This window comes from Cydia amplana, chromosome 7 (genome assembly GCF_948474715.1).
Source record: "Cydia amplana chromosome 7, ilCydAmpl1.1, whole genome shotgun sequence".
NCBI lineage: Eukaryota > Metazoa > Arthropoda > Insecta > Lepidoptera > Tortricidae > Cydia > Cydia amplana.
This window is the reverse complement of record NC_086075.1, coordinates 2,366,719-2,379,437: the sequence shown is the minus strand read 5'-3', so window position 1 is coordinate 2,379,437 and position 12,719 is coordinate 2,366,719. Positions and strand designations below refer to the sequence as shown.

Sequence of the window (12,719 nt, the reverse complement as noted above, 5' to 3'; positions counted from 1 at the left end):
ACTTTTAATTAATACCTGTATTGGTGTAATGAAGGAAGTTTTTATAGTCCTAATATACGAGTCTTGTCCAGTTTTTGGAACGACCTCCGAAGGGCATAAAGATTCGAGTTTATGTTTTTCTTACTTAAGAACAGAAAAAAGGTGTCGACTAAAGGATGACTCACGTTAAACCGGGCCGGGTCCGGGCCGGAGCTTCCGGAGCTTCATTTTCTATGTAAAGCATCACGTAATCACCATCATCTGTCATAGTAAAGTAAGCTCCGGAAGCTCCGGCCCGGACACGGCCCAGGCTAACGTGAGTCATCCTTTAAGGTGGCGTTCGGGTGTCAACTGCGCCTTCATAATCGCGGTAGCTATCCGGCGGCGAACGTCACTCATTTTATCAAGGAAATTGACAAATAGAGCGGCAGCAACATCGACGCCGCAATATTCATGCTGATGCAGTTGACATCCGAAAGTCACCTCGAATACATGCTTTTGTGTGTTATTTTGCAGATAAACATTTTATTACAGATATTTGCTTTTACTACTAACAAATTTGGCAAATAACAAAGAATTTAGGAAAATAGAATAATTGTCTTACCTATACAGTAGCTAGCCGCCACACATCAAAACTTGCCGAAACAAATGCAACTTCGTTTTTAGGGTTCCGTAGCCAAGTGGCAAAAAACGGAACCCTTATAGATTCGTCATGTCTGTCTGTCTGTCTGTCTGTCTGTCTGTCCGTCTGTCCGTCTGTCTGTCCGTCCGTATGTCACAGCCACTTTTCTCCGAAACTATAAGAACTATACTGTTGAAACTTGGTAAGTAGATGTATTCTGTGAACCGCATTAAGATTTTCACACAAAAATAGAAAAAAAACAATAAATTTTTGGGGTTCCCCATACTTCGAACTGAAACTCAAAAAATTTTTTTTCATCAAACCCATACGTGTGGGGTATTTATGGATAGGTCTTCAAAAATGATATTGAGGTTTCTAATATCATTTTTTTCTAAACTGAATAGTTTGCGCGAGAGACACTTCCAAAGTGGTAAAATGTGTGTCCCCCCCCCTGTAACTTCTAAAATAAGAGAATGATAAAACTAAAAAATATATATGATGTACACTACCATGTAAACTTCCACCGAAAATTGGTTTGAACGAGATCTAGTAAGTAGTTTTTTTTATACGTCATAAATCGCCTAAATACGGAACCCTTCATGGGCGAGTCCGACTCGCACTTGGCCGCTTTTTTTAATAAAGATTCAAAATAGAATGGAATGGAAGACCTTTTATAGGCCTCAGTTTTAACTCTAATTAGGCTTTTGAATTTGTGTTTTATTACTTTAACCATCTCCAAATTTAGTTTCAAGTAATATAATATCATATATTTCACGATATAGCTACTAAAATTGTTTTATCGTTCACAAAAAAACGTTTTCCTTGTCCACCAAAATTACATTAAAAACGATCAATTACATATAACGTCACAATATTATCAATCTCGAATTTCCGATACTCCCGAATTCCCCAAAGTAGGACGATCGCATTATGAATTGATGAATGTCAGTGTACTTAGGAACGGTGCTTGTAGCTTTGTGTACCTTCATCACTGTTAAGAGGGGGAAGGGGGGAGGGGGGGTAAAAGCCAGGAAACTAGAAGGGGGCAAAAGATGTACGGAGGAGGAGGTGAAACTTGTGACGGAAGATATAGTTGTCACGCCTTTTACCTTTTATCTCAACTACTTCGAAAATATACTTCTTTTTAAAATTTTGCTCTTTAGATGCCTCAGCTATATCACTAGCTATTGTGGACTAAAATGAAACTGCTGCTATGGTATGCAGGGCAGCAGGGTTTTAAGCTGGAGCCACCGAGACTTACCCGTTGACACTGATAGCTTGACGATTTTAAGTAACTGTCATTAAACACTCAACTTGATGAAGCAACTTCAAAAGCGACGCCATCTCCATAAAATAGCTGCATTAAATTATACAAAACAAATGCCACATCATCACCACCTGTTTCTCGCCTCCATAAACAAACTTTCCTTATAATGTGCGCGTCTACGTCCATCAATACATCTCACACTTTCCAAAACGACAGATTCTGTTTCGAAAATCATGGCACTTACGACCTTGGTTACAATTAGTCTGTTACGTTTTATGGCGCCCAACGTGGGGCCAACTTCATAAAGTCAATTTATGTCCCTTGCTTTATTAAAATGTCGTGCTATTTGTTGTGGCCTCATAAAAACTTTTGTTTTTGATGGCTGTCATCGGTGGTTAAAATTGCGGTTTTTTTTGCGAGATGTGTACAGTTTTGTATATTAAGGTGATCACAAATTTATTTCATTAGAACATTTTTCAATTTAAAACATTTATTTTAATTATAAAATGCTTATACAGTTTTTTTTTATTTGCGTGTCATCACTAACTGCTGTTAATGTTAGTTAACTAAGGAAAAAAACGATGTCAATGGATTATATCGCGTATAATGAATTCAAAATACATCCTGACGTTTAGAACCCTTTACAACGTTCGTGGTCATCGGGAGAACGGGGGAGTATTTCATGAGTAACTATCGCGGTAACTGAAGACAACATTAAACAGATACATTTTGAGAGAAACCCTATTCCCACGACTATCACTGCATCATTGATGTCATACACTCCATTTTCCACCCAAAACTCCAGCAAAATTATACTCCAGGAAGCGCATTACATATGCAATCCCATCCACCATGCTGCAACGTCATTAATTCAAAGAAACCACAGGAGACCACCCGATAGACCTATATTCCACCATCGAACTCCAAAATGCTGTAAGAGACAGTCAAATTTTAATGGAGATACGACATTATGTCTACGCGCGGGTGAGAGCATGAGTTTCGTCGACAAAATGTGGTAACCGCCGTGATATTGTGAAGAAACTTGCACCTTTTTTTGTTGGTAGACGTATGTGCCCCAGTTTGAAGCGATAGTGTGAATTTAAGGTTTCCTTTTTGGGGAATATTTTGCTGGCGACGGGTAAAGACATTTATTGGCATTGGTGTAATGTATATTTTATGTATACTATTATGCTCTAGACGTCTAAAAATAATTTACCTAGTAAGACTATTGCAATTTTGATTAATTAAAATATAATGGTTAAATCGCATTTTTAGGCTCCTGCTGGGCGGATCTCTATCCGCAGTTAAGGTCCAAAGGAATTTATACACCAAACGTCTTCTTTCACAGCCATATTGTTCCAATTCTATTTTTTTAAGAAACTTTACCTAGTGCCATATACACAATAGATAATAAAAGAATTTGTAATTTTAGATATAAATATTAGTAATAAAAGAAAGTATAAGTATAATATTTTTTCATATGTCAAAAATGTATGCCCCTCATGACCCGTGGCCCATGGTATTTTTTGGCTTCCAAATTCCCCTATTTCCTAGAGACCTTTTGTTTAAGTCAGGCTCCAAAACGACTCGAAACTTGAATCTCGAATCAAAAAACTGGGGCCCGGATTAAGACCGGGGGCCCGTTTCTCAAAAGCTTGTAACTTGTAATATAAGCGGATGTCACGTTTTGACAGCTTTTGTTAGAAAGGGACTTCCACTTGTATTACAAGTTACAAACTTTTGAGAAACGGGCCCCTGTTGTTTTACTTTAGCAAAACCCTTACATTAAACGCATCATATGGCTACAGAGAATTAACAAACTTCTGGGACACTCTGAAACCTACGCCTCGGATAATGGACTCTCTAATTTCCCCTCACAATAACTTTCCACTTTTATTTTGTTTATGTTGTGGACGCCCGACGGGGACTTTATAAAACCGGGGATCTTTCTCTTTTACTCCAATGAAAGCGTAATTAGTGTGACAGAGAAAAATGCCCGCAATTTTCGAACTTCGGTTTTCGCGGTTATAGCTCAGCTTTCTTTTTCGGTATCATTCAGCTACAATTGTTTGTTTATGAGATTAATAATTTACTTTTGTGCTAGGTACATCATTTTATATTGTGTATGTGTATTTTTACAAGATTTTTTAAGTGGTCGTTGCATAAAACTAGGTCTTGTAAATCGCCAAACTAACCTTTTTTTTTACTTTTGTTACTTAAATTTTAAGAACCGTTATTATGCAACTGTTGCATAAAATTAGATTAAACATTCGCTAGCGCATTATGTACTCACCGCAAGCGAAAGCAAAACAGTTTCCGCATTACAGTTGTCTTGGTTACCGCTCATTAACGAAGTTCATAATAACATATTATGTTATAGTTAAGATGTCGGCTATACCAATTAGCAGTTATTCGGGAAGTACCTGAAACAAGGAAGGTTAGCGTTAATTAGAGGTTTCTGAGGAAAATTTTAATATTACCAATATTGATGTAATATGTAAAAGGAAATATATACATAAATAGGAAACTCAATGAAAACAAGAGAGTAGTCTTGAAAATTACTGTGATACTAAACAAGTTAAGGTGAAATCAAAATGGAAACTGTAGCTGCCTTACACTGGCAGCATTACGGATGCGCGGCCGCTGTCACTGTCAATTTCCTTAATAAAATGAATGACGTTCGGTGCCGCATTACTGTCACGATTTGAACGTTCAATCCGTCACTCATTCTATCGCCAAGTCCAGGCAGCAGTAATGTCGCAACAGTAAGTGTTAGGCCTGAGTGGGCGCTCGAGTTGGGCGTGCAGCGGGGCGGGGCGTACGGCGTGCATGTTAAACAAATGCAAACCTATCGGAGCGGCCTTATAGTGCACGCTGCTCAAATCACTTGTGAACCCGACGCCACGCTGCACGCCCCGCCGAACGCTCCGCTCCGAGCGTCCGCTCAGGCCTTACACTAATGCAGCTGCAATTGCCAACCGAAGGTCACCTCAATCCAAATAGTTAGATTCACAACTTGGCTGACTGGTAAGATTCATACAACGCGACTAACCATAAGTACCATAAACTAGTTTAGTTTGACTTATATCGTTGTTCAAGGACCAAGCGACCCTCGTAACTCCGCATCCTAAATGAATTTACCTCAAATCACCGTTGATTCACCTGCCTTAGTACCTCAAACGAACCTACACCTCAATTGGGTAAATAGGGTTAAATGTTTGCCTCCGGGCGTCGATGCAGCAAATGGAACACATTAATCGTCGATCTGTACTTAGAGCGTGTTTACATCGGCCAATCTAATATAACAAATGCAAAAGTAACTCTAAAAAATACTTTATTGGCAAACTGTGTATAAGAAAGGTGACATTTTTACAAGAACATTGTGTGTCTATCTGTGTGTTAGGTACATCCTCACGCTTAAACCGATTGCGACGATATTTGGTATGGAGATAGTTTGAGGGCCAAGAAAGAACAAGAATAAAGGATAGTTTTTATCAATCACCATCCCATATTAAATATATTAAAAACGGGTCACTCACCACCGCTGTCGCATTTTCGACTTAAAATACGTGAGTTTACGTTTAGAGTTACTTTTTTAATATATTTAATATGTCTATGTCTCACAGAAGTTTTGTTATTAAAATCATCGTTCCACTCAGACGAAGTCACGAGCGGAAGCTAGTACAATATAAAAAGTGTATTTTATATTAATTGATTAATTTATGAATGTTTGCTGTTCAAAATAAACACTTAATGCAATAATAAGACGATTAGATATCATAGGGCACTCTCTTAGTAGCTGTCTTCTCCAGGGTCATGCGATATCCGATATCAGATCCCTGCGCCCCCCACATTAGATGCGGATGCGCATACCAATGAACACATTATAGAGAGCTTATGATATTATGAATGGAGAAAGCCAATCTAAGTGTACATAATGAGGCATCAAAACACTCTTGTGATCTTATTATGAATTTCGCTTCGCTCGTTTCAAAAAAACATAATTATGTTCTAATGCCTTTCATTATGCAACAGTCACATAAAAAACTATATTTAAAACTTTTAAATTCTTAGACAATATTACAAAATTGATAAACCAAAAAGATACCCACAAAATACCGCCATTTTGAAGTCGGTTAACCACACAAACACAATTTAAACTTAAAACGGATTTGATTTCCGTATGGCGGCCATTAAAGCCCAACTTTGCCTTCTATTTCGGTGCACACCGGCAAACCCCTAACTTCGCCGAAACTTTGTTCAACAAGTCGCCCACAATAGCGTTCTTTCCATGATAAGCTTTGATGTCTGACGTGAGCTCATCCCTCTATATTGCCAGAGATAAAGGAAAAATAACGACTGTCAATCTCGTCGCAAATCCTTTTATTCTAAACTGGAAACAACGCAGCCAAGAGCTGCAGCGGAAATATGTGTCACAAGCGTCACAGAGCGAGTTTGTCAACTAAGTCGACTATTAATGTGATAGCGCTCATGTGATGTTCCAGATGTATATCGAACAAAGAAATCCATAGACTGTTACACTGAAAGAAATATTTGCATAAGGTTAGTAGTAGGTAGATTTGCATAACAACAAATTATATTGTTATATACTATAAAAAAATAGGGACTTTCCAAATATGGCGCACCGACCAACTGGTGGATTTGTTACAACAAAATCGGTTTTAGGATATTAATTGATAAAATGTTATTTCCTGATTATTATATACCTACTTAAGTTTACTTAACTAGAACTCTATGAATTCGGCTACAAATTTTTTTTTCCGTGTATTGGTTCAAAAATGGTAAAACCTAAGGTACTACTAATTATGCTGCTATATTGTATTCTGTACATTAAATGATCTACAAAAGATTCTCTATAGGTTATAGAAGCATATTCTTAACATCACTTAGGGTGCCAATCATACCTGCTAACGATTTAATATCAGTGCAACGCCATCTAGTGAGTTCTCGGAACAAATTACAGGCGATGGCATTGCGCTCTTATTTTTAGACCTTAAACCACACAAAATGTAGTCGAAATGGGTCTAATGCGCTATAATTTCATAATTTTTAGCTTAACCGAAGTTTCAGCTGGGTTGCACCAGCTGTGGTCACGGATGGTATCACGTTAGACCCATTCTTATCAATAAATATGTGTACAGAATGCGACAGTTTAAAGTGTTACAAAATGGCGTCATACCTACACACGAATATAGTTGTCGTCACAAGTTCGTTATTTTGTGTGACGATTGATGGTCGTTATCATTTATGTGTCCTTGTTTCACGTTGTGAATTATTTAGTTGCGTCAGTTTACCCTCAGGTGCTGTAAAAAGAGTCCTTTTATTATTTACAATGGTTGAAATTAAAGGATGGGACCCTTAACCATGTTGAAATGTTTCTCTTCTTATATTTATGTAGTTTACTGTCGGATAAGTTCGAAAACGGGGTAGCTTTGCTGTTTTAAACTTAGGTGTTTCTAATTGGCTGCGATAAAGCGTAAGTAAGTAATAAAAATAAAATATGTGAGAACCTCAATCTTTTTGAAAGCTGATAAAAATACATTGATAGGTACTGCTAGAATACTGTGTTCTTATTAGAACATCTAAAAAGTGCTAAGCAGATGAGGTGTACAAAATACGCTCTTATTATCTTAATAATAAAGTTGTGTTTAGTTATATAAATAATTTATAAACCCAAAACTTCAGTGTATCCAAGCCAGTACAGTCACGTCCAAAAGTACACTCAACTCTTAAGCCCCTTATCTCACAAGTGCACTATCAAACGGACTTGTCAAACGAGTTAATGCGACTTTGTACTAAACTTTATACCAAAGTGAACCACATGAAGGGACTTAAACGAGCTTAATGAAGTAACAGGAGCACTTAAATGGCTATTAGTCGACCTTAATTCTGTAAAGTATTAGGAATAGTACAATGAAACCACGACAGCTGATTATAGACTGGTTTATTATTTTTGTTGCATGCCGATTCAACCTACCCTACATCTTGATCTACCCACATATCAATACTGACAACTCCCCTTTTGAAAAAACAAAAAAAAAAACAATTTATTACATAACTGATTACATATTTGTATTTTACTTTAGAACATGCAAATTGCATAAATATTTTATTACTATTTTTATTATTCCTACCTTCTCCTCCCTTTAAATGATCCCTTAATTAAATTCATTATATATATATATATATATATATATTTTTTTAACAAGATGAGATATAAACTTACACATGCAAGTGTAGGTATCCATCTACATTTAAATTCATTCTAACATTTGTTAATTATCTTTATCACATTCAACAGACTTATATATTCAATAATTTAATCATAGGTACATAATTCGATTTTCATATTTATCATGCGAACACAATTTAATTGTTTACATCTGCGTAGAAACTTAATCTAATTGCGACGAGGTTCCGGTACAGGGTAGGTCCACCGATCAGGAGATCTCACCATCCTGCCAAAGCGAGTAACATAATAATTAGTATTATTCATTTGCTCATGGTTTGGACTTGGACCCCGGGAGCTGATGGGAGGCTGCGGATGCGGCGCACAGGGCGTAGTTATGTTTATATCGTCATAATTACATATTACAGGTTGATCTGAGCGCCGTGGTGAGTCAACGATCAGCTGTCTGCGGTTGCGTCTTAGAATTCTACCAGACATCATTTTTATAAGATATGACCGCGGTCCTACAGTACCATGCACAGTTCCGTTTTGCCATTCATTGTTTATTCTTACCTTAACCTTTTCGCCTACTTGGAGTTCTCGCAAGTGTTTAGCTCCTTTATCGTAATAATGTTTTTGTTTACTTTGACGCGATTTTAGATAAAATTCGACATTTCGCGGGATTTTAGGAGCTAGTAATGTTGGAGAACATGGTAAAAAACTACGTAGTTTCCTGTTATTCAAGAGTTCAGCGGGTGAAGGTAAATCATTGTCAAGCGGAGTATTTAAATATTCCAACAATGCTATGTTAAAATCAGTATTATTGAATGTGGTTTTCTTTAACATTTTTTTAATAATTTGGACTGCTCGCTCGACCTGACCATTCGACTGGGGGTAGTGGGGGGAGGAAGTGACATGTTGGAAGAACCACTGTTTAGAAAAAGTTTTAAATTCAAATGAAGCAAATTCAGGCCCATTATCTGAAACTATCACTTCCGGTATGCCTTGACGTCTAAATATCTCTTTTAATTTTTTAATAACCACACTTGAACAAAGGGATTTCACCCTAACTACTTCTACAAATTTACTATAGTAGTCAATTACTATCAGATAAGATTTCCCATTAAAATGAAATATATCTATACCTAATTTTAACCAGGCTCTTTTTGGGGGTTCGTGCTGCATTAAAGTTTGCTTGACGTTTTGTTTTCTAAATGTCAAACAAGCTTGACAATGTGAAAGGTAGTCTTGCAGCTGTGAGTTCATATGGGGCCAAAACATAATCTCACGCGCTCTCAGTTTGCATTTTTCTATTCCTAAGTGGCTACTATGTGCGCGTTTAATCATTTCTGATCGCATGCATTTAGGTATGACAACACGATCTCCCCTCCAAACAATGCCATAAGCAACTGATAATTCGTTTTGATATGCATAGTAGGGTTTTAATATATCACTAACATCTTTTTTCTGATTGGGCCATCCTCTTTTTATAGTTTTAGTCAGCTCTTTTAATTCAGCATCATCTTGCGTGCATTTTTGTATTTGTAAAAAGTGCGTATCAGTGAGAGGGTTGCTTGCCGAGATCGCGCACACTTGCGCGCGCACGTCGAGGTCGCTCGCCCGTGTGTTTTCATCGGCGCCCGCCCCTGCCTGCACCGCACGAGATAACGCATCAGCTATATATAAGTATCTACCAGGCTTGTATACTAAATTAAATGTGTACGGCTGTAATCTTAGCAACATCCTTTGTAATCGAGCGGGAGTATTAATTAACGGTTTTTTAATTATGCTGACTAGTGGTTTGTGGTCAGTTTCGATCGTAACATCATTTTTACCATATATGTATGTATAAAACCTTTCACAAGCGAAAACACAGGCGTATAATTCCTTTTCGATCTGTGCATAGGCTTGTTCTGTTTTTGTCAGCGATTTAGATACATAACAAACAGGTAGACCATTTTGAAGTAAGCATCCACCTAAACCATTTTTACTCGCGTCTACTGAAATCGTTACCGGTTTTTTAACGTCATAATATTGCAGAACTGGAGGACTACACAAGCATTTTTTTAAAGCATTAAAACAACTATCGTGCCTCGACTCCCAGTGCCAGTGTACGTCTTTCTTTAGTAACTCGCGTAATATATGAGTTTTTTCAGAGAGGTTAGGTATAAAGTTGCCTACATATGTAATTAATCCAAGAAACCTCTCTAAGTCTTTGACACTTGTAGGGGTAGGCATGTTCATTATAGCACTAGTGCGTGAGTCATCGGGACTCACTCCGTGTTGCGTAATTTTATGACCCAAGTATTTTATCTCCGATAAGCCTATCTTGCACTTTTCTTTGTTTAGTTTTATATTTATTTCCCTGCATCTTTGTAACACTTTCCTTAGCCTAATATCATGTAATGCTTTAGTATCGGCGTAAATCAATAGATCATCTATGAATAATTTTACTCCTTCTATGTCGTCAAAATATTCATATAATTTCCTATGGAAGATTTCAGACGCAGAGGATATTCCATACGGCATGCGTAGGAATTTGTACCTACCAAAGGCGGAATTGAAGGTGCATAGGTCACTACTAGCTTGGTTCAACTTCACTTGCCAAAAACCCTGCTTAGCATCAAGAGTGCTAAAGTACTTTGCCCCCGCTAGACTTGAAGTGATTTCATCTAGAGTAGGCAATTTAAAATGTTCTCGCTTAATTACTTTATTTAAATCCTTCGGGTCAAGGCATATTCGCAGGTCTCCGTTCGGTTTTTTGACGACAGTCATGCTATTTACCCAGTCGGTGGGTCCTTCGACTTTTGCGATGATGCCTTGATCCTGCATTTCTTTCAATTTATTTTTAACCTGTTCTACTAACACAATTGGCAATTTCCTAGGGGCATGAATTACCGGTTGGGCATGATCTTGTAATTGTATTTTGTATTCTCCCGGTAGACATCCCATACCCTCAAAAACGTCGGGGTACTCATCTAATATAGACGTGGCATTATTTGACCTACCTATAGACAGCGCATGGACTCTTTGTACTAAGCACATTTCTCTACAAGAGAATCTACCAATTATTGGACTTGACTTGAGCTCTGCTATAATAAACTCCAAAATGTAAGGATTATTTTTATACATAACTTTTAGATTACATTTACCCGCAATCGGTATCAAGTCTTGTGAATAACCATATATTTTAACCGCGGTTGTACTAAGGGACTGCCTATCTATTCCTAATAATTTTAAGTACCTCTCTGGCAAAACATTGACCTCAGCTCCCGTGTCCAGCTCAAACGTGATATTCTTATTATTAATGGATAAAGTGGCAGACCACTCATCATTATAATTATGCTTATTATTTACCTCATCGGTGGATTCCCCTCTTATTTCGTACACGCGACACATTCTCGAGTAGTGATTGCGACCATGGCACCTGTCACACAGCTGACCATATGCCGGACACTGAAATCTTCTATGTGTAGACCCACATCTCGAACAGCTATGGCCGCCAGTCCTGCTGGTTTGTGACGACCGCTGCCACCTGCCGCGCGCCGCTGGCTGGTTGTCCTGCCCGGGAGCTGCGTGATTAGCCTGTCCGGGGCGCCCGCCTCGCCACGATCTACGGCGGCGCCCGCGCCCGCTCGCGCTGACCGCATGTACCGCCTTATCCTCTGTCTCCTCACGTTCTTGTCTATAACAACAGCTCGGTTGGCCTTGACGTTCCGTCGCGATTTTTTGTTTATTTTTCATTTCATGCACATGATGTTCCACATTTTCCTGCTTAATATGACCAGCTTGAGCACGAGATATTTCGGCTAGCCTACATATTTCTATAGCTTTTTGCAGCGTCAAGTCACTTTCTCGTAGAAGTCGTTCTCGCAAATTTGTCTCCTGAATTCCACATATTAACCGATCCCTCACAAGGTCACTGCAAAGATCTTTAAATTCACACTTTGCCGCCATCACATTTAATTCAAAGACATACTGTTCAATAGATTCGAACTCCTGCTGGTTCCGTGTGAAGAATCTATGCCTTTCTACGGCGAGGTTCTTTTTGGGTTCGAAAAATCCGTCAAACTTCTTTAACAACTCATCTACTGTTTTGGATTCTTCGCTAAACTGGTCATATACCTCGCGGCACTTATCACCTATTACATGCAGCAAAATGTTAATCTGGACCTTCTGTGGTTTTTTCGCGATTTCACAAGCTTCGTAGTAAATTTGAAAGGCCTTTTTCCATTTTTCCCATTCTTTGCATAAATTTCCCGACGTAACGTTCACTAAATTGTTCTCGAATTTGAACGGTAATGGCGGATGCAGCACTGACTCCATAGTGGCGATAAACAATTCTCACTCTCACGATACTTATTTATTCATAACGACACACAAGTTTATTACCGTCCGCACAGAGTTTTACACTTTATTTATAATTCTACAATGGTAAATAAGTCTTTTTTCCGGCTGCGCCATGTAAAGTATTAGGAATAGTACAATGAAACCACGACAGCTGATTATAGACTGGTTTATTATTTTTGTTGCATGCCGATTCAACCTACCCTACATCTTGATCTACCCACATATCAATACTGACTGACTGTGTAGTAAGGTTGAGGTTTGGTCAGCTGCGTGTGATGGAAGATTGAAGCAAATAATAGTGTTTAGTAGCA

The 12,719-nt window shown here is 38.1% G+C and overlaps 2 protein-coding genes and 1 long non-coding RNA gene across 3 annotated transcripts in view; 1 reads left to right on the top strand and 2 right to left on the bottom strand.

Annotated features, from left to right (window-relative positions):
• The window catches only part of LOC134649415 (uncharacterized), a 356,591-nt gene that overhangs the window by 182,358 nt on the left and 161,514 nt on the right, over positions 1 to 12,719 (top strand). The window lies entirely within an intron of this gene.
• LOC134649372 (centaurin-gamma-1A) overlaps positions 1 to 12,719 on the bottom strand; it is a 384,793-nt gene that overhangs the window by 218,665 nt on the left and 153,409 nt on the right. The gene's annotated exons all lie outside the window — the stretch shown is intronic.
• LOC134649351 (uncharacterized) lies at positions 8,270 to 12,461 on the bottom strand. Its single transcript, XM_063504064.1, has 2 exons — positions 11,416 to 12,461; positions 8,270 to 8,347 (listed from the first exon to the last, which is right to left on the bottom strand). Exons 1-2 carry the CDS (start codon positions 12,382 to 12,384, stop codon positions 8,330 to 8,332), a joined length of 987 nt encoding a protein of 328 aa, XP_063360134.1. The 5' UTR covers positions 12,385 to 12,461; the 3' UTR covers positions 8,270 to 8,329.

What these genes read in the sequence shown, in the direction of transcription:
- LOC134649351 (XM_063504064.1), bottom strand. Translation starts at nt 12,384, where the DNA reads ATGGAGTCAGTGCTGCATCCGCCATTACCGTTCAAATTCGAGAACAAT.